Below are 23289 nucleotides of genomic sequence, written 5' to 3'. Positions count from 1 at the left end.
CCATCTACAGATTTTCTCTTGTTTGAAAGAGAAAGAGTTAATGTTTCAACTTTTGACAAAGTGTCCCAGATGCTGTTTGACTTGCATTTTGTGCTTTTTAATACCACAGCATTCTAGCTGCAGTCAAACCAGAGTCCCATATAATTGGAGCAAGATGTTTCCGCTCTTGTATCTGCCTTTCTAACTGCCTGCTATTCCTGAAAGTTAATTTTAAGTAATTTGTGTACAGATGTTCCAGCTCCTTCCGAAAACCAGTAACTTCCAGTCTCTTGCCAACTTCAAAAAAAAAGCCTCTTCTTTTTTCCCATTAAGATGAATGAAAATGCTGTTTTTCCCCCCCACATTTTATTAAATTTGCTATATACGCTGAGTGGCTATTTTATCAGTTACACCTGTTTGCCTGCTTGTTAATGCACGTATCTAATCAGCCAATCATGGGCAGCCACTCAATGCATAAAAGCATGTGGTCATGGTCAAAAGTTCAGTTATTGTTCAGAGCAAACATCAGAATGGGGAATAAATGTGATTTAAGTGACTTTGACTGTGGAATGATTGTTGGTGCCAGATGGGGTGGCTTGAGTATCTCAAACTGCTGATCTCTTGGGATTTTCATGCACAACAGTCTCCAGAGTTTACAGAGACTGGCGTAAAAAAACAAATCATCCAGAGAGCGGCAGTTCTGTGGGCGAAAAAACCTTGTTAATAAGAGAGGACAGAAAAGAATGGCCAGATTGGTTCAAGCTGACAGGAAGGCAACTAACTCAAATAATCATGTGTTACAACAGTGGTGTGCAGAAGAGCGTCTCTGAACACACAACATGTTGAACCTTGAAGTGGATGGGCTGCAGCAGCAGAAGACCACGCTGGGTTCCACTCCTGTACCTAATTAAATGACTGCTGAGTGGATATCCTCACCATTTACTGAAAACACTTTGATGCTCCTTTCAGTTCACCCTGCCACCCAGTTTTGTTTCATCAGCAAACATGAATATTTTACATTTGATCCCCTCATCCAAATCATTGATGTAAATTATGAACAGCTGCACATTCAATTATTGACATCCTCTCAACCTGAAAAGGACACGTATTCCGTCTGTTAATGTCAAATTCATATTGGTATTACTCTCAATCTTGTGCTCTCTAATTTTGTTTAATAACCTCGTTGAAGAACTTCTGAAACTCCCACTACACCACATCAACTGGCTTGTCCTTAATTTTTCTGCTGAGTACCACTTCAAAAAAAACTGTCATACATTAATAAATGTCATAATTATTAACTGTCATACATTTTCTCTTTCCTGTATCAATTTTGACTCTTCCCAATCCTGTTGTTATTTTTCAAATGCCTGTTTACCACTTCCTTAATAATAGGTTCTAGTTTTTAATAACTTATTTTTTCCCGTCCCTGTCTTTAAATAATGTAAAAATATTTGGAGAAATAAACCATGGAATTTTGGAAAATTGCATCTCCATTGTTCCCTCCTTCAGACCTTGGTTCTTAGAATCTATTACTTTTCATTTCCATTAATTTCTCCAATACAAATCTTCATGCCCTTCTCTCGGCTCAACATGTCAACTGTTTATATAGTATGTGCAACAGGACAGTCAATATAACATAGAAATACAGTTGTATCAGCGTGAATTAATCAATCTGATGGCCTGGTGGAAGAAGCTGTCCTGGAGCCTGTTGGTCCTGGCTTTTGTGCTGCAGTACTGTTTCCCAGAAAGTTGGTGTTTGGGGTGACTCGGGTCCCCAATGGTCCTTTTTACACACCTGTCTTTGTAAACATCCTGAATAGTGCATTGCAATGTACTGCTGCATAACAACAAATTTCATGACATATGCCAGTGATATTAAACTTGATTCTGATAAATATGGATTGTCATGATTTTTATCTCAGGCTAGGGGAGTCTGAAACCAGAAGGCATAAATTTCATGTGAGAGGGAAATTATTTTAAAAGGGAAAAAGAGGCAAGTTTTCCATAGAGTACAGTGAATATATGGAATAAGCTTTCAGAGGAAAGGGTAGAGCTAGTTAAGTAACAACATCTAAAAGATATTTGGCCAGGTACATGGATGGGAAAGACTTAGCTCAGAGGTTCCTAATCTGAGGTCCATGGGCCCCTTGGTTAATGGTATGAGTCCATGGCATAAAAAAGGTTGGAAACTCCTAGTTTAGAGGGATATGGACCAAATACAAGCCAATGGACTAACTCTGGAATACATCTTTATTGGCATGGACAGGTTGGGCCAAAGGCCTGTTTCTGTGCTGTACAACTCTATGGTGGTCAATATCTGGTTTATTGGCCTTGAATTTTAAATGCTTTATGTTTTACAGGTTGCAAAACTGCGGAGTGAACTGGATATTGTTAACGGTAATGTCAAAGTGATGTCTGAAATGCTGACTGAGATGGTCCCAGGTCAAGAAGATCCCTCTGACCTTGAGCTACTACAGGTGAAACAGTAATCTGAAATTAAAATAGACCATTCAGCATCTTGCTTTTGAAATGCCACTCAGTTAGGTTATGGCTTTCGAAATTCATATGCCCAGTTTGTTATCTGTTAATTGAAATGAAATGGTGTGGGGCCAGGTGCAAGGATGGTGGAAATAAATCTTTGGCCAGTTGCAAAGTTGAAACAATTATCTTGATATACTTTATCTCTTTGTCAACTAGCAATGACACCCCAGCCCCATGCCTCCTAAACCTTGTCCAATTAATTTTACCTTTTCTCTCTTTTATTGCCTGTTACACTGTTGGCGTTTAGGGTAGCAGTGAAGTTCCTCTATCTCTGCCTGTCCTTGGCCATCTTCTTTATTGTGCCAAAGGTGTTATTCAGGGTCCTCAGTCGCAGAGATGTAGAAGAATTCTTTATTACTGTTTCCGTTACGATCTTTTTGACCAGTCAGGGTTGTTATCCCTGAGCTGAACCCCCGAACCTGGAGGACTGGTGGACCACTACCTTTGACCTGTTTGGCATGGGTGACCCTACCAAGAGCAAAAGCATAAAGCCCTGACTCCAGACAACATAGCTCTTCATGTCATTGAGGCATGCAAGCCTCCAAACCATGACAAGGTGGTAGTTCTCTTGGAGGACCTTTTCTCTCTATTGCCCTCTTTCTTAGTTCCACAAAATTTCAGGTAACTGAATATTTCTGTCATCTGACCTTGGTACTTTGGCTTCAGAGTTTCATTTACTCTTATCACTTTTTAATCATTGGTAGTTTAAACCATAAACTTTAAGCTACTTTACAAATTTCCATGTCCAGACTGCAATATCCAGTGTGAGACTTTTTGCATCCGTTTAAGTTATCATGATACTGAGTTTTTACATTTAAGATTGTGTTTCATCACACCCCGTTCACGTTCTGGACCTGTGATTCACTTAAGCTTGGAGGAAGACTTGACTGGAAACTAACACTAAAAATATTGAAGCATCCAGCTCCATTTTCCTTTCTCACCCACCCCACCACACTATATCCTGCTTACTGAGCACTATTCAGAAGAAAAATGAGGCATTGCCCAATGGCACACTAGGTTTATTGAGAACACAGTTGAGCCAAATAGACTAGCTGATTCCTGGGTTCAGTTGTTCTGCCTTGTTAACTTGAGTGAGGAGGAGGCCGATCAAAGTTGCATCTAAATCGGGGTTCAAAGCTTCATTTATTATCAAAGTATACAATGTGAAATTCTTCTTCTCAGAGTAGTCATGAAACCAAGAAAGAAAAGAAAGGCAGCGCGATCATCAATCCCCCAAATCCCCTCTCCCTGCGCAAAAAATCGAACAAAAACGGAATAGGCACATCAACCCCCAAATCCCTCATCCTGCGCAAAAAAATGAACAAAATGGAACCAGCACATCGACCCCCAAATCCCCATCCCCACTCAAAAAGAAAACAAGAAAGATCGGGCAAAAGCCACAGAATATTAAAAAAACTGTAAGACTGAAAAAAGGCCTATGGTTCCCAACTTTTTTTCTGCCATGGGCCTTTACCATTAACCGAGGGGTTGTGGATCCCAGGTAATGTATAATGTTGGGTTCAACACAATCTAGGTAAAGTATGATACTATTTACAGTCAACCATTTTGTTAATGTTGGAAAGGTGACAGGCATTCCTGAAACAGTAAGCTCAGATTTCTGGTTGGGATCGGAATTTGTGAAATACAGAGTTTAAGATTTAAATATTAATTTTGATATAAATAATTTCTCCCTTGTAAATATACTGCAGTTCTTGTGTATAATTATACATTTCTTACACTAGGAACTGAACAGAACATGTCGGGCAATGCAGCAGAGGGTTCTGGATCTCATCTCAAGAGTGACCAATGAGCAAGTGACAGAGGACCTGTTGCACGTCAATGATAATCTCAATAACATATTCCTTCGATATGATAGGTATCTTTACAGTGCACCTTTTCAGCTACATTGAGCTACCCTCTCTAAAGAGTGACTTTGCTCCTACAATTTTGTTACATGGTACTTTAAAGCAACTATTGAAGTCCTTCTCCCAGGAAACTTACAGCCAGTTAGTGTACACAAGCACCTGTGAATTATGTGGTATTAATGACCAGATAATCTTTTTATTGGCGATGTTGGTTGGGGATAATAATAGGGCAGAAGACTTGACTAATCTCTTTTTTGTAAATGATACATTAGGATCGTTAGTATGCACTTGAGGTTGGCCCATGACTTAATGTCTCATTTGAAATATGCTGCTGCACTGTATTACTGCTACATTGAAATATAAATTGGGAATACGTGATGAACTAGGGTAGGAACATATGGCCTCTGAGGAAACAGATTCCATTTTTGTATTGATCAGGCCTATGTTCCTCAAACAGTTGTTTCTGTCCTTAAAACTTTGTACATGTTCAGGTGTGTGGGTGGATATCTGTCATAGTAAATGGTCTGCAACTTAAATAAATGGCAAATTAAGACTTGAAGAGCGCCCAGGGGATCTTGATTAGATTGGTATAAGAAATGAACAATTTTAGTTATTTGGAGTAAGTAGAATATTTGGGATGGTTCTTACAGCAGATTGAGGAGGGGGGTTTAATTGAGTTGTCTGAAAATTGTAATGTGCTTTCACCAAAAAGAGAATCAGTAAACTGCCAATTTGGTATTGGGCATGGGAAATGCATATAGTGATGAGGTAGATACAATGCTTTTTGTATACAGTGGGTGCAGATTCCTTGTTTTCAGTGGGGAACTGGCAAAAAATGTGTGGCTATGAGTGAGACAAATTATGGCTCTCCAAAGAGATGGGGGCAGATGCAATGAAATAGCAGAGCTCTTTCTGCAGCATATTGGCCTGTATTGAAGTAACGATGTTAGTGCCTGAAACCTACTCCAAAAAAACCCCTTGATGATAGAGGGGAATCCCTAACCAGCTCTTTGGCAGTTCCTCAAAGAGTATAAAACGGTGACTTTTCCTCCTACCCTAACCATAATACAGACAAATAATGAAAATATTTTGTTTATTTCCCATCCCATAATCCAAGTATAGTTGCAAAGTCTTATTTACATAAAGCATGAGGTATCTGTCTTGAAATATGGGTCATAAAATTGGAAGAACTTTGTGCTAAATTATTAGCGCTTGTTTGTGCAGATCAAGAGTCTAATGTGTTTTTCGACTTCACAAAGTAGTAAGGATGGTAAATTCTCAATATTTCTCTTTCAACGTTAGCCTATTTAGTCAATTTTAAGAAAACTGGTTAAGAAAACACCTGTGGTCCCTCCCCAGAAGTTGTTTATTAGGTGGTTCGTACCTTCAGTCTGCTTTATGGATTCTGCCTTTCCTATTTTCAGGTTTGAGAGATTCAGAACTGGACAGAAGACTGTCAACCGAGTGAGTATCATTCAGCATACGGAAAAGAGGCAGTTCAGTCCTGCAGGTTGAGTCACTGCACATGTAGAGCTCGCACCAAGGGTAACTTAAGGTAGATATGCTGTAAAGACGTTAGATACAAATTTAGGAGGAAGCCATTAAATCCCTGAAGTCTATCTCACTATTTAATCGGTTAAGGCTGACTTGGTTACAACCCTAACTCCATGTTCCTGTTTACTTATGATTGTACCATGACTTTATCTACCTCTATTTTAAACATTCAAAAACTTGCTATTGTCCAAAAATATTAATGGGTGAAGCTTTATTTTTAAGCAGTTCTGTATTCTTCCACAAGTTGAAAGATCCCTCTCCTGATCCTCGACTCCATGTTTTTGTATGCTTCATTCAAAAGAGATTTGTTATGTGTGATGAGGTTCTTTAGAAATATGTAATCTCTGATGGATAACTGTTCAACCTGACAAGTTAAAATGTCGGTGTGCTACCTGAGTGTGCAATCAAAGCAGCTACCATCATTTTCAAAACTATTTGGATCAATTAGTTCATAACATCTTCAGGCACAATGGCACGGTAGCGTAGTGTTCAGCGCAACACTTAGTTGTCTGTAAGAAGTTTGTACCTCCTCCCCTTGACCACGTGGGTTTCCTCCAGATGCTCCAGCTTCCTCTCTCAGCCTAAAGACGTACCGATTAATTGGTTGTTGTGACCTATCTCATGATTAGGCTAGGGTTAAATTGGGGGTTGCTGGGCGGCGCAGCTCTCAATCAGTCAATAAAAATGATTGCTTCCTTTTCAGATTTGTGGAGAATCAGAGTCAGGTTTGCATTGTTTTGTAGCAATGGTACAGTGCGGGTACAACATATTAATATATGCAATAAGAAATAAAAATAAATAAGTGGTGCAAAAAGTGAGGTAGTGTTCATGATCTGTTCAGAAATCTGACAGCAGAGGGGGAAGAAGCTGCTCTTAAAATATTGAGTGTGTGTCTTCAGACTCCTGTACCTTCTCCCTGATGGTAGAATTGAGAACAGGGCATGTGGATGGTGAGGGGTCCTCAATGATAGATGGCACCTTTTTGAGGCATTGCCTGTTGATGATGCCCTCAATGATTTGGAGGCGAGTGCCTAAGGTGAAGTTGGCTGAGTTTACAACCCTCTGCAGCCTTTTCTGATCCTGTTCATTGCTGCCTCCATACCAGACAGTGATGCAACCAGTCAGAATGCTAGAGTCTGGTGAAATACAAAATCTTCTCAAACACCCAATGAAATATAGCTGCTAGCTTGCCTTTCAGAATCAGGTTTAATATCACTGGCATACAGTATGTCATGAAATTTGTTGTTATTTGGCAGCAGTACAATGCAATACATAATAAAATAAAAAATTTTTGAAATTGCATCAATATGCTGAGCGCAGAAAAGACCTTCAGCGATGTTGACACTCATATCAAGGAAGCTGCTCACCTTTTCCACTGCTAACCTCTCAATGAGAACTGGTACGTGTCCTCCTGACTTCCCTTTCCTGAAGTCCACAACCAGTTCTTTGGTTTTGCTGATGTTGGGTGCAAAGTTGTTGTTGCAACCACTCAACAGCAAACTATCTCCCTCCTGTATGCCTCCTTGTCACTATCCGAGATACTGCCAACAGCAGTATTGGCAAATTTGTAGATGGTGTTTGAGCTCTGAGCCTCGGTGCACAGTGAGTGTGCAGGGAAAGTAGAACATTGGACGGAGCATGCTGCCTTGAAGTGCGCCTGTGTTGATTGTCCGTGATGCAGTTCGCAACATAGCGCATCTTCCTACCTCATAACCACAACCTCCTCATCTCTTTTTTAATTTCTAGGATTCCATATATTTGATGAAGAAAATGATTTGTCCACAATTTTTCTACTGGTTTGCTTTGGATATAGCATTCAATGTCTCTTAAACTAATTCACTTTTTTTTCCTCTCAAGGTGCCCAGTGTTTCAGAGAATGTGGACAACTTAATAAATCTTACACCAAGTTCCCCTGCTGTTGTCACTCCAGTTGTTGCATCTAATATCTCGACACAGATGGCGGGACTTAGTAAGTAATGGCTATTTATTGATCCTTGCTATCAAGAACTACACCCAAAACTGACAGACTGCAAATAGGAAAATAAACAAGTAATAATAAATAATACTGAGAACATGATTTGTAGAATCCTTGGAAGGGAGTCCATAGGTTGTGTTCAGTGATCAGTTCAGTGTTAACAGTGAGTGAAGGTATCCACACTGGTTCAGAAGCCTGATGGTTGGAGGGTCATAACTGTTCTTGAACCTGGTGATTTGGGGCCTAAGGCTCCTGCAAGCTCTTTCCTGAATGTAGCGTTGGGAAGAGAACATGGCCTGTTGGATGGGAGTCCTTGAGGATGGACGCTGCTTTCTTGTGGCAGCGCTCTTTGTAGATGTGCGCAATGGTGGAGAGGGTTTTTCCTGCAATGAATTGGACTGTATTCACCACCTTTTGTAGGCCATTGTCAAATAAGATTGGGTGATTGCCCCGACACTTGACCATTCTTGTTGCAGTATTTCACCTCAGACAAACTTTGGAGGAGAGCTAACCTTCGGAACTAATGGAAAACTTTTCAATATACAACAACTTTACACCAGAAGCAAGAAGGTCCCAATCTTGGTAGTGAAGCTGCAGATAGCACACACGCTTACACTGTGTTTGTTCCAAGAAACTGAGTTGTTCAAGTTGCATTGTCTGAAGCTTTGTGCTGTTTGTTAATTGCTGTGCATATGGTTAGGTGTTACAGGAGAAGGTGTGAGTGCAACTGCAAAGCCATTGGAAAACAGCCATCCAAAAACTGAGGAAGAAGAATTTGACATGTTTGCACAAACGAGGAGCAATTCCCTGGCAGATCAGCGCAAGAGGTGAGTAGTTACCGATTTTGCAGATTGGACATTTCTCTAATTCTTTTCCTGTCCTTTCTAATGCAAAAACACAGAACTAAAATGGGAAGTGTACAGCAACTACATTGGTATCAGAATAATGGTGTGTGTGGGGGGTAGGGGTTTGGAATACATACTCTGGATAGTTCTCATTCAGAATCCAATCCCATTAACTTGAGGATTTAGGAAAACTAGGAAATTTTTGCTACTCAGTTCAGGAAGGGGAGTGAGGGGTCACTGAAGAAGAACCTTGAATATTTGAAGCATTAAAGTGGATGTATCAAAATATTAAGAGTAGTAAAATGTTAAAAGTTGTTTGGGACACCATTTCAATCTAATCTGTTGCTTGTGTTTATCATGATAAAAATAGCACGGAAAAAGCACTTGAAGCATTATCAGATATTGAGCCATAAATGGAGGTATTTGGGCATGTGACCAAAAACTATTAAAGCATAGATTTTGAGAAGGTTAAAGTCAGAGAGACGTTCTAGTCTTTGAATCCTCGGCAGCTGGAAGCACAGCTGTAAGTGATGGGTAGATTTTAAATCAGTGTTGCTTTATGATCAAGGAAGAGTCTTTTCAGCCCATCAAGTTTATGTGTACTCAGAACAATCCCATTTTCTCCTGTAATCTATTCTCCCCACCTTCCCATCAATTCTATTCCCAACTCTACTGGGGCCAATTTTATTTCATTTTTTAAAAGCTGTGACTAATTAACAATCTGCACATCCTTGGCCTATGGTAGAAAAGCAGAGTGTTCAAAGAACCCCATATAATCAAAGGTTCAGAGGTCGAATTTAATGTAAAGAAAAATGTATACATGAAGAATGCGCAATCTTCACATAGACTATGCCAGAAGTCAGGCTTGAATTTGAGTCTCTGAGGCAGCAGATCTACTAGCTGTACTGCTGTGTTCCATGTTGAGATTGGGTGTTGGAGTCCACAATTATGGGTAGACTGCTCAGTAGTTTGGTGTATTACTTGGATTATTAGGAGGGGAGGGAAATCCATGAAGGGGGTCTCAAAACAGGTTGGGGGAAAGCTGTACTGACATGGGACTATAAGTTATAGGAGCAGAATTAGGTCATTTTGTCCATTGACTCTGCTCTGCCATTTCATCATAGCTGAGCTATTCTCCCTGTATCCCTACTTGCCCTGACCAATCAAGAATCTTATCAACCTATACCTTAAATATACCCAATGACTTGGTCTCTACAGCTGCTTGTGGCAATGAATTCCACATATTCGCCACTCTCTGGCTAAAGAAATCATCCTCATCTCCATTCTAAAAGAATGCCCCTCTATTTTGAGGCAGTGTTCTGTGGTGTTAGACTACTACACCATAGGAAACATTCTCTCCACATGCTCTCTAACGAGGCCTTTCAACATTAGATAGGTTTCTGAATTCCAGCGAGTAGAGGCCCAGAGCCATCAAACGCTCTTCATACGACAAGCCTTTCATTCCCAGAAACAATGGAGAAATCTTTTTAAGAGAGGGAAGTATTTGAAGGTGTCTCTTGCTTTGGGTTATGGAGGGTGTTTATAGAATACTAGATACGTGTCAGGATGGAATAGAATGTGGTCACCGTGGTTTGAATGCTGGCTAGGAGACGGTATGAACAGTTATGAGTGCTTGGATGAGAGCAGCTGCAAAATATGGGCATAGATTCAAATTGTAAGCAGGCAAGTCTTGGACTAACGTCAGGAAGTTCTTCAGGAGTAATAGATTGGTGGTATTTAGCCTCTCAGCCCTGCAGCAAGTTTTGGATGGCTGATTTCAGCACTGATTACAACATGAAAGTCGGCAATGAGCTGAAGGTCGAATTCCAGCATATCTGACCTCCCATTTGATGTTAGGACTGTGTCAAGAAATCTTATGCGTTCAAAGTTTGAAGTAAAATTTATTATCAAAGTATGTAACTCAGTGGCCACTTTATTGGGTATACCTGTACAGCAGCTTATTTATACAAATATACAACCAGCCGGTCATGTGGCAGCAACTCATTGCATAAATGATGCAGAGATGGTCAAGAGGTTCAGCTGTTGTTCAGACCAAACATCAGAATGGGGAAGAAATGTGATCTAATGTGACTTTGACCATGGAAAGATTGTTGGTACAAGACGTGGTTTAAGTGTGTCAAAAACTGCTGATATCTTAGGGTTTTCGTGCATAACAGTCTACAGAGAATGGTATGATACACAAAAAATATTCAGTGAGCAGCATTTGCATTCATTTGCCTGTCATTGAGATGTTCCTACAATCAATGACCTCACTTTAAGGACTCTTTACCGTGTTACTTAATTTTCTCGTTATTTATATTTGCATTTGCGCAGTTTTGTTGTCTTCTGCACTCTAGTTGCTCTTTCATTGGTCCTGTTATAGTTACTATTCTTTAGATTTGCTGAGTATGCCCACAGGAAAATGAATCTCAGGATTGTATTTGATAGTAAAGTTTGCTTTGAGTTTTGTGAGCTTTCCCTGTGGGTGAAAATACTTTGTTAATGAGAGAGATCAGAGGAGTTTGGCCAGTCTTGTTCAAGCTGACAGTAACTTAAAATAACCGCATGTTACAACAGTGAGGTGTAGAACAACATCTCTAAACACACAACAGGTTGAACCTTGAAGTGGATGGGCTATAGCAGCAGAGGACCGCGTACACTCAGTGGCCAGTTTTATTAGGCACAGGAGGTATCTAATAAAGTGACCATTGAGTGTATGTATTACCATATACTACCTCTTTTTTCAGGCATTTACAGGGAAATGAATACCATAAAATTTTACGAAAAACTGTACGTGAACAAAAACCGACAAACAACAATGTGCAAAAGAAAGCAAACTGTGCAAATAAAATGATACTGAGAACATGAATGTGAAGAGTTGCAAAGGCACGCAGTCTCAGGACCTCCAGGAATAGCTGTATACTGTAAGGGCTTTCTCCTAACTGGTTTAGCAGGTCCGTCGCTGTTTATGATGTTTCATTTCAAATGATTGAATAAAAGAATGAAACGTCACATATCCCAGATTATGCTGATAGAGAGATGGGCGTGACAGAGATTTTAGGAGATGTGGACAACCTTAGCAAATCAATGAGGATGTGGTAAATGAAATCTAAATGTGGAACAACAGGTTATCCATTTAGTAGAAGCAAACATTTTCTAGTAAATGATGAATAATTGAAAGATGTTGGTATTCAGAGGAAGCTGGATTGTCTTTGTATACAGATTACTGGAACTTTAGCAATTGGGAAGGCAAACTTTTGCCTTCATTGCAAGAGAAGTTGAGTACAAGAGTAGAGATCATACTGCAATCATAAAGGCCTGGATAAAACTGCACCTAGATTATCGTGTATACGTCAGGTTTTCCTGCTAAGTAAGGATATAATAATCATGAAGTGCTTTGAGCAGCTGGAAATGGATCATATAAAACTCTTACCTTCCAATTACATTGGACCCTTTCCAGTTTGTCTGCTGCTCAAACTAGTCCACTGAGGATGCTGTAGCCTCGACCTTCTACTCTGTCCTGTCCCATCTAAAAAAAAATGATGCCAATGTTTTTCATTAGCTTCAGTTTTGCATTTAGAACAATCATCCTCAAGAGGCTGGTGGGTAAACTGTCTTCACTGGGATTCAGCACCCCTCTCTCTAACTGGCTCTTAGACTTCCTGATGAAAGACCACAGTCAGTCCAAGTTGGTAGCAACATCTCAAGCTCTGTCACACTGATTACTGGTGCTCCCCAGGACTTTCTGCTCAGTCCACTACTGTACACGCTGTTGATTCACAACTGCACTGCCAGATCCAGCTCAAGCTGCTTTGTCAAGTTCACTGATAATACAAGGTTGGCCTCATCAGCCACAATGACGAGTCAACATAGCGAGGGGAGGCTGAGAGGCTTGTCAAATGGTGTGAGAACAACAACTTGAATCTCAATGTGGACAAAATAAAAGGGATGATTATGGACTTCAGGAAGGCACAGGTCGAACCTTCTCCATTGCACATCAATGACTCTGCTGTGGAGAGACTGAAGAGCACAAAATTCCTTCACGTGCACATAATGGACGATCTAACCTGAACCCACAACATCTCCTCATTAGTCAAGAAGGCACAATAGCGTCTACACTTTCTGAGGAGATTGAGGCGTGCAAGTTTCCCACCCCATTCAAACAACTTCGTACGTGCGTGCTATTGAGTGTGTCCTCTTTGGCTGCATCATCGTATGACATGAAAGCTGCAAGGCATCGGACTGTGAGACCCTACAAAGGGTCATAAAACCTACAGAGAGGATCACGAGGTCTCCCTCCCCAACATTTGTGACATTCTTTGGGAGCACAGTATACAAAGGGTCCAAAGCATTGTTGAGGATCCCTACAACCCATCCCACAATCTCTTCGACCTACTACCATCAGGAAGGAGGTATAGGAGCATCAGGACTAGGACTTCCAGACTAGCTAACAGTTTTCTCTCTCAGGCCGTGAGACTAATGAATACCCAGCCATCACTTGAGCCGTTTACTGTACTGTTCACTGTTTGGCTGTTACCTGTGCTGCCCACTATATGCAGTTTGAATTACATTTTATTAACTTATTTGTGGTAATATTTTGTTTTGTTGTGCTGTGGAGGAACATTATTTCATTTGGTTGTATGTACGTACAGACAGATGACAAGCTCGAACTTGATACTATGTAATAGAGGTGAGATAATGGAGATTTGCCAAACTGATTCTTGGATGGTGGATCTTTGCTAAGAGGAGAGAGTAGGCAAACTGGACCTTAGCTCAAAAGTTTGGAATCAGAGAGGATCTCATTCCAATATTTAAAACACTTACAGGGTGAAGCATTGTGAAAGCACAAATGATCTTTTCCCTAGGTGGGCATTTAGAACCAAAGTTCCATAACCTCAGAATAAAGGATTGGTCATTCAGATGTTTGAAATGAAGGAAGATCACACAGAGGATAGCGAATATTTGCAAGTTCTTTACTTGGATTGGTTATAGAGTCTCAGTTGTTGATTATGTACAAAATACTAATCAATATATTTTTGGGTGTTACAGAGACTGGGGAATTATATATTACAGAGAAGTGGCAATGAGATACAGGATCAGCCATCATTTCTATGAATTGTGGACCAGTTGAAAGGGGCTGAATGGTTTCTATTTCTGTTGCTCTTTGGAAGGGACTTAGAACTTTGGAAAAGATGGTTGGAGGAGTGGGTAGTGTTGAGGAAACAGAGAGCCTGCAAAGAGACTTAGGTAGTTTAGGGGAATGGGCAAAGAAGTGGCAAATGAAATTCAATGTTGGAAAGTGTATGGTCATGCACTTTGGTGGAAGAAATAAACGGGCAGACTATTATTTAGCTGGGAAGAGAATTCAAAATGCAGAGATGCGAAGGGACTTGGGAGTCCTTGTGCAGGATACCCTAGAGGTTAACTTCGAGGTTGAATCGGTGGTGAAGAACGCGGATGCAATGTTAGCTTTCATTTCTAGAGGTATAGAATATAAGAGCAGGGATGTGATGTTGAGGCTCTATAAGGCATTCGTGAGACCTCACTTGGAGTATTGTGTGCCGTTTTGGGCTCCTTAATTTAGAAAGGATATACTAACATTGGAGAGGGTTCAGAGAAGATTCACAAGAATGATTCCAGGAATGAAGGGGTTACCATATGAGGAACGTCTGGCAGCTCTTGGGCTATATTCCCTGGAGTTCAGGAGAATGAGGGGGGATCTCATAGAAACATTCCAAGTGTTAAAAGGCCTGAACAGATTAGATATGACAAAGTTATTTCCCATGGTAGGGTAGTCTAGAGCAAGAGGGCACGACTTCAGTATTGAAGGACGTCCATTTAGAACAGAGATGTGGAGAAATTACTTTAGCCAGAGGGTGGTAAATCTGTGGAATTTGTTGCCACGAGTGGCTATGGATGCTAAGTCATTGTGTGCATTTAAAGCAAAGATAGATAGGTTCTTGCTCAACCAGGGCATCAAAAGGTATGGGGAGAAGGCAAGGGAGTGTGGATGACTGGAAGAATTGGATCAGCCCATGATTGAATGGCGGAGCAGACTTGATGGTTTGAATGGCCTACTTCTGCTCCTATATCTTATGGTCTTAACTAATTAACTATGGAAGCTATATTAACAGTTTAATAGCTAGTTAACTATGGAAACAATGTTTCTCAAGCTTATGACTCTTGAGTAGGATTGTCCCAGGGTGCATATTAAATTCCTGTTATGTTTGGAATTTTAAAGTCTTATACCTTCACAATTTGGTGTGCCTCTCATTGGCAGGCTCACCACAATCATGTGCAGAATCATAGAAACGTAGAGCACAGAAACAGGCCTTTAGCCCATCTAGTCCTTATGAACATGATGCCTCTCTCATTTATAGATCTTGTTTAATGTCTGTCCCACATTAAGCACATATCCCTCTATGCTTTTCCTATCCAAATGCCTTTTGAAATGTTGTAATTGTATCTGCCTCCATGATCTCCTCTGGCACCTCATTCCAGATACTGTAATCAACACCCACGGTATGGAAAAACTTGCCACTCTTGATTTCTCCCCTCTCACCTTAAACCTATGGACTCTAGTTCTAGGTTTCCCTGTTCTTGGAAAAAGATAGTAACTGATTATTCTATCTATGCCCCTTATAATTTTATAAACATCTAAGGTCATCTCTCAGCCTCCTATACTTGTGTGAAAATAAGCCCTGCCTATCCATTCTCTCTTTACAGCTATAATTCTCCAGTACTCTCTTATGTACTCTCTCTATTGTTGTCATTTTGTTCCTGTAATGTGGTCAAACTAATGTTTTATACAACTGCAACATGATATCCCAGTTCCTGTACACAGTGCCTCGTGCTGTGAAGACAAATATACCAAAACGTCGTCTCCTCCTCCTTATCCGCCTGTGTTGCCACTTCCATGGAGCGACGGAATTGCATCCCAAGGCTCCTCTGTACATTAACACTCCTGAGGTCCCTATCATTTACTTCGTATGTCCCAACAGAAAGTGACCTCCCAATAGTGTTGTCCTATTTTTACTTGCATTCATATCCTGCAGAGTGGCAGAGTAAGTTACAGAGCTTGTTTTAACTGATGCTCACAAAGACTCCTTTGCTTTCAGAATTTCAATTTCTGTCTTATTTTGTCCTTCCGGAGGTCAGCAGAAAGTTAGTGCTAGCGGTACAATGCAGTGTTTCTCCCTGAGTCTTGATGCAGTTCTTATCAGCTTGGTGAGCCCAGGATAGTATTCCACTGAATAAGCAAACTCATGAAATCCTCCACTGTTGGACATGTCAGGTGAATTACGGGTCTGCAATTCAACCCAGCTCAGTCCTTGCTGTCGGCACAACCTGGTTGTACTCGTCACGTTGGCACAAGAGTATTGTTGTAATCCAAACAGGGCTGTGGGCTGTGGGTTGGCAATAATGGATAGCATAATGTTTCAGTATGGTCGTTGCGCTGTGGGTTAGGTTTCCACTGGCGGTGTCAGGTGGCGGCTGAGTCACTTTATAGCATTACAGTTTAGTGAAGGAGTGTGTGTCACAGTTCCAGTGAGGGATAAGTAATTCCTTCCCCTCTCGGTACATGTGGAAAAGCTCTAAAGCACCACAGAAAGACACAACCGACCCTAATAAGCTAGACACACAACAATCATAAACTGTGGAGTAAATGTGAGCTATTTAATGCCAGGATTGAATTCCTGCACAGTAAAACAGACCTCCAAGAGGATTGATGGAATGTAGCAGGCCAGGCAGCATCTATAGGAAGAAGTACAGTCGACGTTTTGGGCCGAGACCCGTCGTCCTGAAGGGTCTCGGCCCGAAACGTCAACTATACCTCTTCCTATAGATGCTGCCTGGCCTGTTGCATTCATCAGCATTTTCTGTGTGTTGCTTGAATTTCCAGCATCTGCAGATTTTCTCGTGTTTGCGCCTCCAAGAAGACTACAACCTTGTGGTTTGGAGGCTTGCATGCCTCAATGACCCAGAGGGCTATGTAGGCTGGAATCGGGGCTTTGTGCTTTGGCTGTTGGTAGGGTCACCCATGCCAAACAGGGGTCAAAGGGTAGATGTCAGACTAAGAATGGTCCACTGGTCCTCCAAGTTCAGCTCAGGGCTAACAACCCTGACTGGTCAAACAAAATTGTTACAGAAACAGCAATGAAGAATCTTTCTACATCTGAGTGTGATGTTATTCTTGAGTCTCCACCAGGGATGTGTATGACTGGCAGTAGTGAAAACCGAGTGGAAGCTACTGACACGATAAAAGAAGCCCTGAACACTGCCAGAGATGTAGGACATTCCTTGCTGCCCTAACGGGCAGTAGAGAGAAAACAGAAGGGAAATGTTAATGTCACCCGACTGCCACAATTTTATCTTCAATGTTAGATCATTCTTTAACAAAAAAGTAGTTTTTGCTTTGCATTTCAATTTAAATTTGCTATTAGGATGAAGGAAATGTTTAATTTTGGTTATGAAAGTTTATAAAATCAGGACAGTATGGATAAGGTGGATGGTCTTAGTTTTTTCCCCGGGATTGGGGAATCTAAATCTCGAAGGCATAGATACAGGATAAGACTGGAGATATTTGAAAGAGGTCTGAGAGGTAACTTCACTGAACTGGTAGTGAGTGCCTGGAATGAGCTGCTGGAGAAAGTGGTCAAGGCAGGTACCATTGCAACATTTAAGAGGTGTTTGGGTAGGTACTTTGAGTGTTATAGATCATATACAAGAGGTGGTACTAGCAGGGAGGATGCTGTAGTTGGTACGGACCATTTAGGCCAAAGGGCCTGTTTTTGTGCTACAGTATATTTCTTTAAGAATCTCAATCAAGGACAGACAGAGAGGAGAAGCAGGACATTTTCTAATCTGTTATCAACTCGGTTATGCAATAAATTACTAGATATTGGCCTTGAATGCTAGAGAAACAAAATATGTTGTATTTCCCATTGTGTACAAATCACTAGGTTCTGGTGCTCTTTTCTGACATGTGACTTGTTTACATTTATAAAGTCATAGAGCAGCACAGCAGAGAAACAGGCACTTTGGCCCATCAAGTCCATGCTGAACTATTACTATTCATTGTTCTATCGAAAAGCACCCAGATCTCCATAACTCTCCAATCCATGTACCTATCCAAATTTCTCTTAAATGTTGAAATCAAACCCACTTCTACTGACAATTTGGTCTACACTTTCACCATCCTGAGTGAACAAGTACGCCTTCATGTAACCCTTAAACATTTCACTTTTCATCCTTTTCCCGTGACCTATAGTCCTCACACTTGTATGAATTGAATTCTATCTGCCATTTTCAGCCCATTATCCATATTCTGCTGCCAGCTTTGATAGCTTTCTTTGCTGTCCACCACACCCCCAATTCTTGGTGCCATCCACAGATTTGCTGATCCTGACGAAGGTTTGATGAAACTTAGTCATTTATGGAAGGACTATACACAATTAGCCAGATAAGGCAGCTTGAAATCAATCTATGACATGACAGCTGTGGCTAAGCCTAGTATATTAGTTTCACTATCCCACAATTCAAGAATTCATATTGGTGGCCAAGAATCTGGCCCTGAAGAAGTTATTATAATCAATGATCTTCTGGGTTTCTAAATCAGGAAGCATTTTGCAGGACTTCTGGTATTGGTTGAGACTGGATCCAAAGTGATCATAAGGCACATGATTACATTTGTAAACATTTGGTGTAAGACAAGTCCTGAAAAATAAGGAATGCCATAAATTTTAATGACTTTGAACATCCTGTAGAAATCTAGTGGGCTGTTAAAGCATCTTCAACACAAACTTGAAACTTGCAGAACAAGGTAGGTGGCTTGGTTGGCACCTGATCCATTATGCTTTTTATTCACTTCCTTCACAGAGCAAGATGCAAAATACACTCTAAGTTACTCATCAAAGCTGCTTTGACACATCTCTGAGACCCCGAATCAGCATCGTAATCAGTGTCACTTAGAAGAACAAGGGAAGTTGAGGATTCCAGCAGATATCCTGACTTGGAAATGGGTTACCATTCCTTCAGAGTCTAACTTAAGTCTGACTTGACGTCAATGCTTCCATTGCTTAAAAGGGTTATTAGGACACAATGTCCTGCTTTAAAAAAAATATATAGTTTGTGAAAGGGGTATGATCAGTGGTATTGTACAATCTCTACTACAGCTAAACTTATTTTCCATTGTAATTCAATACTGTGGCATTGTTGCAATGCCCGAGAGTCCACTGCAGACAATGATTGGTTATATCCCTATATTATTATTTGGACGCATACACCCACATAACAAAGGGTCGTGAATGATGGAATAAATTTTGAGACTCTTTTTTCCGTGGCCCATAGATAATTTTATAGTGCCCTTTTTTTTAAAAAAGCTTAATAGGTCAAGAAGGAAAGGTAAGAGGTTAAAAGGAAAAGCAGAATTCTGCATTTTTGGGTCCAGCAGTGTGATTGAAGAAAATCTTGATGAATGGCCAAAGGCAACACTTCATCCCTCTCAATAGAAGTTCCAGTCTCAATACAAAATCATAGGTGATTCATCTGTAGTATTTCACAAATGGCCACTTATGTCTGTTAGATACGTGGGTTATGACTGAAGGAAAAATAGCTGGAGTTGCTTAACATTTTCGTGCAAGGGGTTTATTAGGTGAATCAAAAATCAAACTTATGAAAACAGCTAAAAGAAAACTGCCAGTATTACACAATAACAGCTCTGTACATCCCTGGCAGACTGATTGATATGTATATATTCATTATGATACATTTATTCATTTGATTTTGTCCTATCAGAGAAGTTCTCTTTGTTCTACCCATCCTTTTCCCATCTGCTACTGAAAACAAACTTGCTTTCTCTCTTTCCCAGGTCTGGTGAGGGGTCTTGGACCTGAAACATTGACTTTCACTTTTCATGGGTGCTCCTTGACATGTCAAGTGTTTCCAGGGTTTTCTTTTTATTGTCTCTCTATATTGGACAGTTAATAATGATGCTCCTTTTTGGATCATTTTTTCCTGATGTTGCATGAAAATGGGAGTAAGCCATTTATCTGGATAATGATTATCACCTGAAATCTATCCACCCATCTGGTTCCAAATATTTTAAGCCCTTACCCAGCCCTCAACAAACCAACTCCATTCTCCAACCCCCAAATGTGCCATTGTCTGCAAACTTCAATTTCTACATTTTCCTCTCAAGTGGCCTGACTGATAGTATAGTGCCCACATTCTCCTCCATCAGTGTGAAAAGTTACTCGCAGTTATTCATCTGAGCCTTATAATCTTTTAAACAAAGTGCAGGTTCACCAGAATGGTACAAGGGCAAAAGGATCAAATTATGAAGACAAGGTGCGAATAACAAACTTGTATTTCTTTAAATATGGAAGCTTAAGGGGATAATCTAATTGAAATGTTTAAGCAATGTATTAAGTTAGTTAGGGGAAAACTGTTTCCTCTGGAGATTAAAAAAGATGATAAGCTTAAAGTTAGAGACAACTGTTTAGGGGTAGTATTGAGAAACATGATTTTGTTCAGTTTTGCGAAAATTGAAAGTCTTTCTCTTCTCTACCTCCCACCATCCCTTGACAAGATCATTGAGGCTGAATAATGAGGGGTAGTTATACCCGAGTCACTTAAAATGGGTGAGATATGTAATTATTCAGATTGTATATCAATGATTTAGATTATGGATTAAATGGTTTTGTGGCTAAATTTGCGGATGACACCAAGATAGGTGGAGGAGCAGGAAGTGTTGAAGAAATGGAAAGGTTGCAGAGAGACTTGGTCAGTTTAGGAGAGTGGGCAAAGAAATGGCAGATGAGATACAATGTTGACAAATGTACAGTTGTACATTTTGGAAGAAAAAAATAATCGGGCAGATTATTGTTTAGATGGGGAGAAAATTCAAAAATCGGAAGGGACTTGGGGGTCCTCGTGCAGGATACCCTAAAGGTTAACCACCAAGTTGGATTAGCGGTAAGGAAAGCGAATGCTATGTTGGCATTCATTTCAAGAGGAATAGTGTAAAAGAGTAAGGAGGTGTTGATGAGGCTCTATGGGGCACTGGTGAGACCTCATTTGGAATACTGTGTGCAGTTTTGGGCCCCCTATCTTAGAAAGGATGTACTGATGTTGGAGAGAGTTCAGAGAAGACTTACGAGGATGATTCCTGGAATGCAGGGGCTAACATATGAGGAGCGTTTGTCGGCATTTGGACTGTATTCATTAGCGTATAGAAGAATGCGAGGGGATCTCATAGAAACATTTCAAATGTTGAAAGGGTTGGACAGAGTAGATGTGGAAAGGCTGTTTCCCTTGGTGGGTGAGTCCAGGACAAGAGGCCACAGTCTTAGAATTAGAGGGTATCCATTTAAGACAGAGATGAGGAGAAATTTTTTTAGCCAGAGGGTCATGGATTTATGGAATTCGTTGCCACATACAGCTGTGGAGGCCCGATCATTGAGGGTGTTTAAGGAGGAGATTGGTAGGTATCTAATTAGTCAGGGTATCAAGGGATATGGGGAAAAAGCCAGAAATTGGAACTAGATGGGAGAATAGTTTAGCTCATGGTGGAGTGGCGGAGCAGACTTGATGGGCTGAATGGCCTACTTCTGCTCCTTTGTCTTGTGATCTTGTAAGTTGACCATCTATCCAGTTATGGCCTTTCTCTGCAACATTCCTGAGCCTCAAGAGATTTATCTTTGTAAACACAAGAAATCCAAAGCAATTCATGCAAAATGCTGGAGAAACCAGCAGGTCAATCAACATCTATGGAAATGAATCAACAGTTGGCATTTTGGGCTGAGACCCTTATTCAGGACTGGAAAGAAAGTGGGAAGATGCCAGAGTAAAAAGGCGGTGGGAGGGGAAGGAGGCTAGCTAGAAGGTGATGGGTAAAGCTAGGTGGGTGGGAAAGGTAAAGGGCTGGAGAGGAGGGAATCTGATAGGAGAGGAGAATGGACCATAGGAGAAAAGGAAGAAGGAAGGGCAGCAGGTGAAGTGATAGGCAGTTGCGAAGAGGTAAGAGGCTAGTGGGGAACAGAAGAAGGGAGGAGGAGGGGAAAAGCATTACTGGAAGGAGAAATCGATGTTCATCACTTCAGGTTGGAGGCTACCCAGAACAGAATATGAGGTGTTGCTCCTCCAGCCTGAGAGTGGCCTCATTGTGGCACAAGAGGAGGCCATGGACTGACATGTCGAAACAGGAATGGGAATAGAAATTAAAATGGCTAGCCTCCGCAAAATTTTGGCAGTTGGAGTTGAGGTACTCGACAGAGCGATGCCCCCAATTTACAACGGGTCTCAGCAAGGTAGAGGAGGCAGTGTCAGGAGCACCGGATACAATAGATGACCCCAACAGATTCGCAGGTGAAGTGTTGCCCAACCTGGAAGGACTGTTTGGGGCCCTGAATGGAGGTGAGGAGAAAGTGAATGGGCAGAAATGAAAGTGATGTAACTTTTTGGCCACTTGCACGGATAAGTGCCAGGAGAGAGATTAGTGGGGCAGGATGAATGGATGAGGGAATCACAGAGGGAGCTATCCGTGCGGAAAGCGGAGAGTCGGGGGAAGGCGGGGTGTTGGGTAGGTAAAGATGTGCTTGGTGGTAGAAACCCTTTGGAGATGGAAGTTTCAGAGGATGATGTGTTGGATACGGAGGCTTATGGGGTGGTAGGTTAGGACAAGAGAACTGTTAAGGCGATGGGAAGATGGGATGAGCGCAGATATCTGGGAAATGGAGGAGATATGGAGAAGGGCAGCATCAGTGGTGGAGGAAGGGAAATCTCATTCAAACTTTACTTTGTTTTTCTCTTGTTCTTCTTTTCTATCCAGAATACCTCAGTGAGTGGTTTGGGATACAGTGAGTTGTTGGTCCAGGTTAGGCATAAGGGAGGTGCTGTTTTATGAAGTCATTCAAGTACTACGAATTGCAAGGTAATTAGGGACGCAGTAACCACTGGCCTTAGCATCAGCACTCATACCTGAATAGTGATAAACAAATCAAAATTCCAGACTATTATGAATAAAAAGTTGATTGTACCCGAAGCAGTAACAGTGTTTGATGCAGCTTGAATGGTCACATAATTATCTGGAGGTGTCATTTTAAAAACAAGTTGCAAGTTCTCTGAATTTAATCTGAGTACATGCGTTGGAACTATTTTCAGATGCATTCTATTTTTACTTCAAGCCTCTCCTGAGGAAGTTGTTCTTTGGTTTGCGTAGTAGTATTTAGTCGTTTGCCTCTGAGATGGACTTGAAACACCTGAAGCCATTCTTACCATTTTTCCTCATCAGTGCTCTGATTGCTGCACTTTACTTCATCCTTGAGGCTATTGTTCACAGTGGCCCATTCACCGACCCCCACTTTTTTGAAAAGTTCGATCGCAGACTAGGCAAGCCAACCCCTTTCAACCGGACTGGAATGAGCTGATGGGATTTGATTGGGACATTTCTTCACGAGCTTCTTTTATAAGACCTGGTTTATGCTTGTCAACTGCAACGGTTGCTTTGATCTATGCCCAGGACTATTGC

General features: G+C 41.0%; 1 protein-coding gene across 3 annotated transcripts in view; it reads left to right on the top strand.

The window, feature by feature from the left end:
* The window catches only part of tom1 (target of myb1 membrane trafficking protein), a 123351-nt gene that overhangs the window by 78809 nt on the left and 21253 nt on the right, over window positions 1–23289 (top strand). For all 3 annotated transcript variants that reach the window (XM_072271750.1, XM_072271749.1, XM_072271748.1), the window contains exons 7-11: window positions 2340–2456; window positions 4263–4396; window positions 5810–5849; window positions 7797–7908; window positions 8615–8741. In XM_072271750.1, the coding sequence (XP_072127851.1) occupies window positions 2340–2456; window positions 4263–4396; window positions 5810–5849; window positions 7797–7908; window positions 8615–8741 (530 nt within the window). The remainder of the gene's footprint in view (window positions 1–2339; window positions 2457–4262; window positions 4397–5809; window positions 5850–7796; window positions 7909–8614; window positions 8742–23289) is intronic.

This window comes from Mobula birostris, chromosome 11 (genome assembly GCF_030028105.1).
Source record: "Mobula birostris isolate sMobBir1 chromosome 11, sMobBir1.hap1, whole genome shotgun sequence".
Lineage (NCBI taxonomy): Eukaryota > Metazoa > Chordata > Chondrichthyes > Myliobatiformes > Myliobatidae > Mobula > Mobula birostris.
The sequence above is the reverse complement of the archived record's forward strand: the minus strand, read 5'-3'. Positions and strand labels throughout refer to the sequence as shown.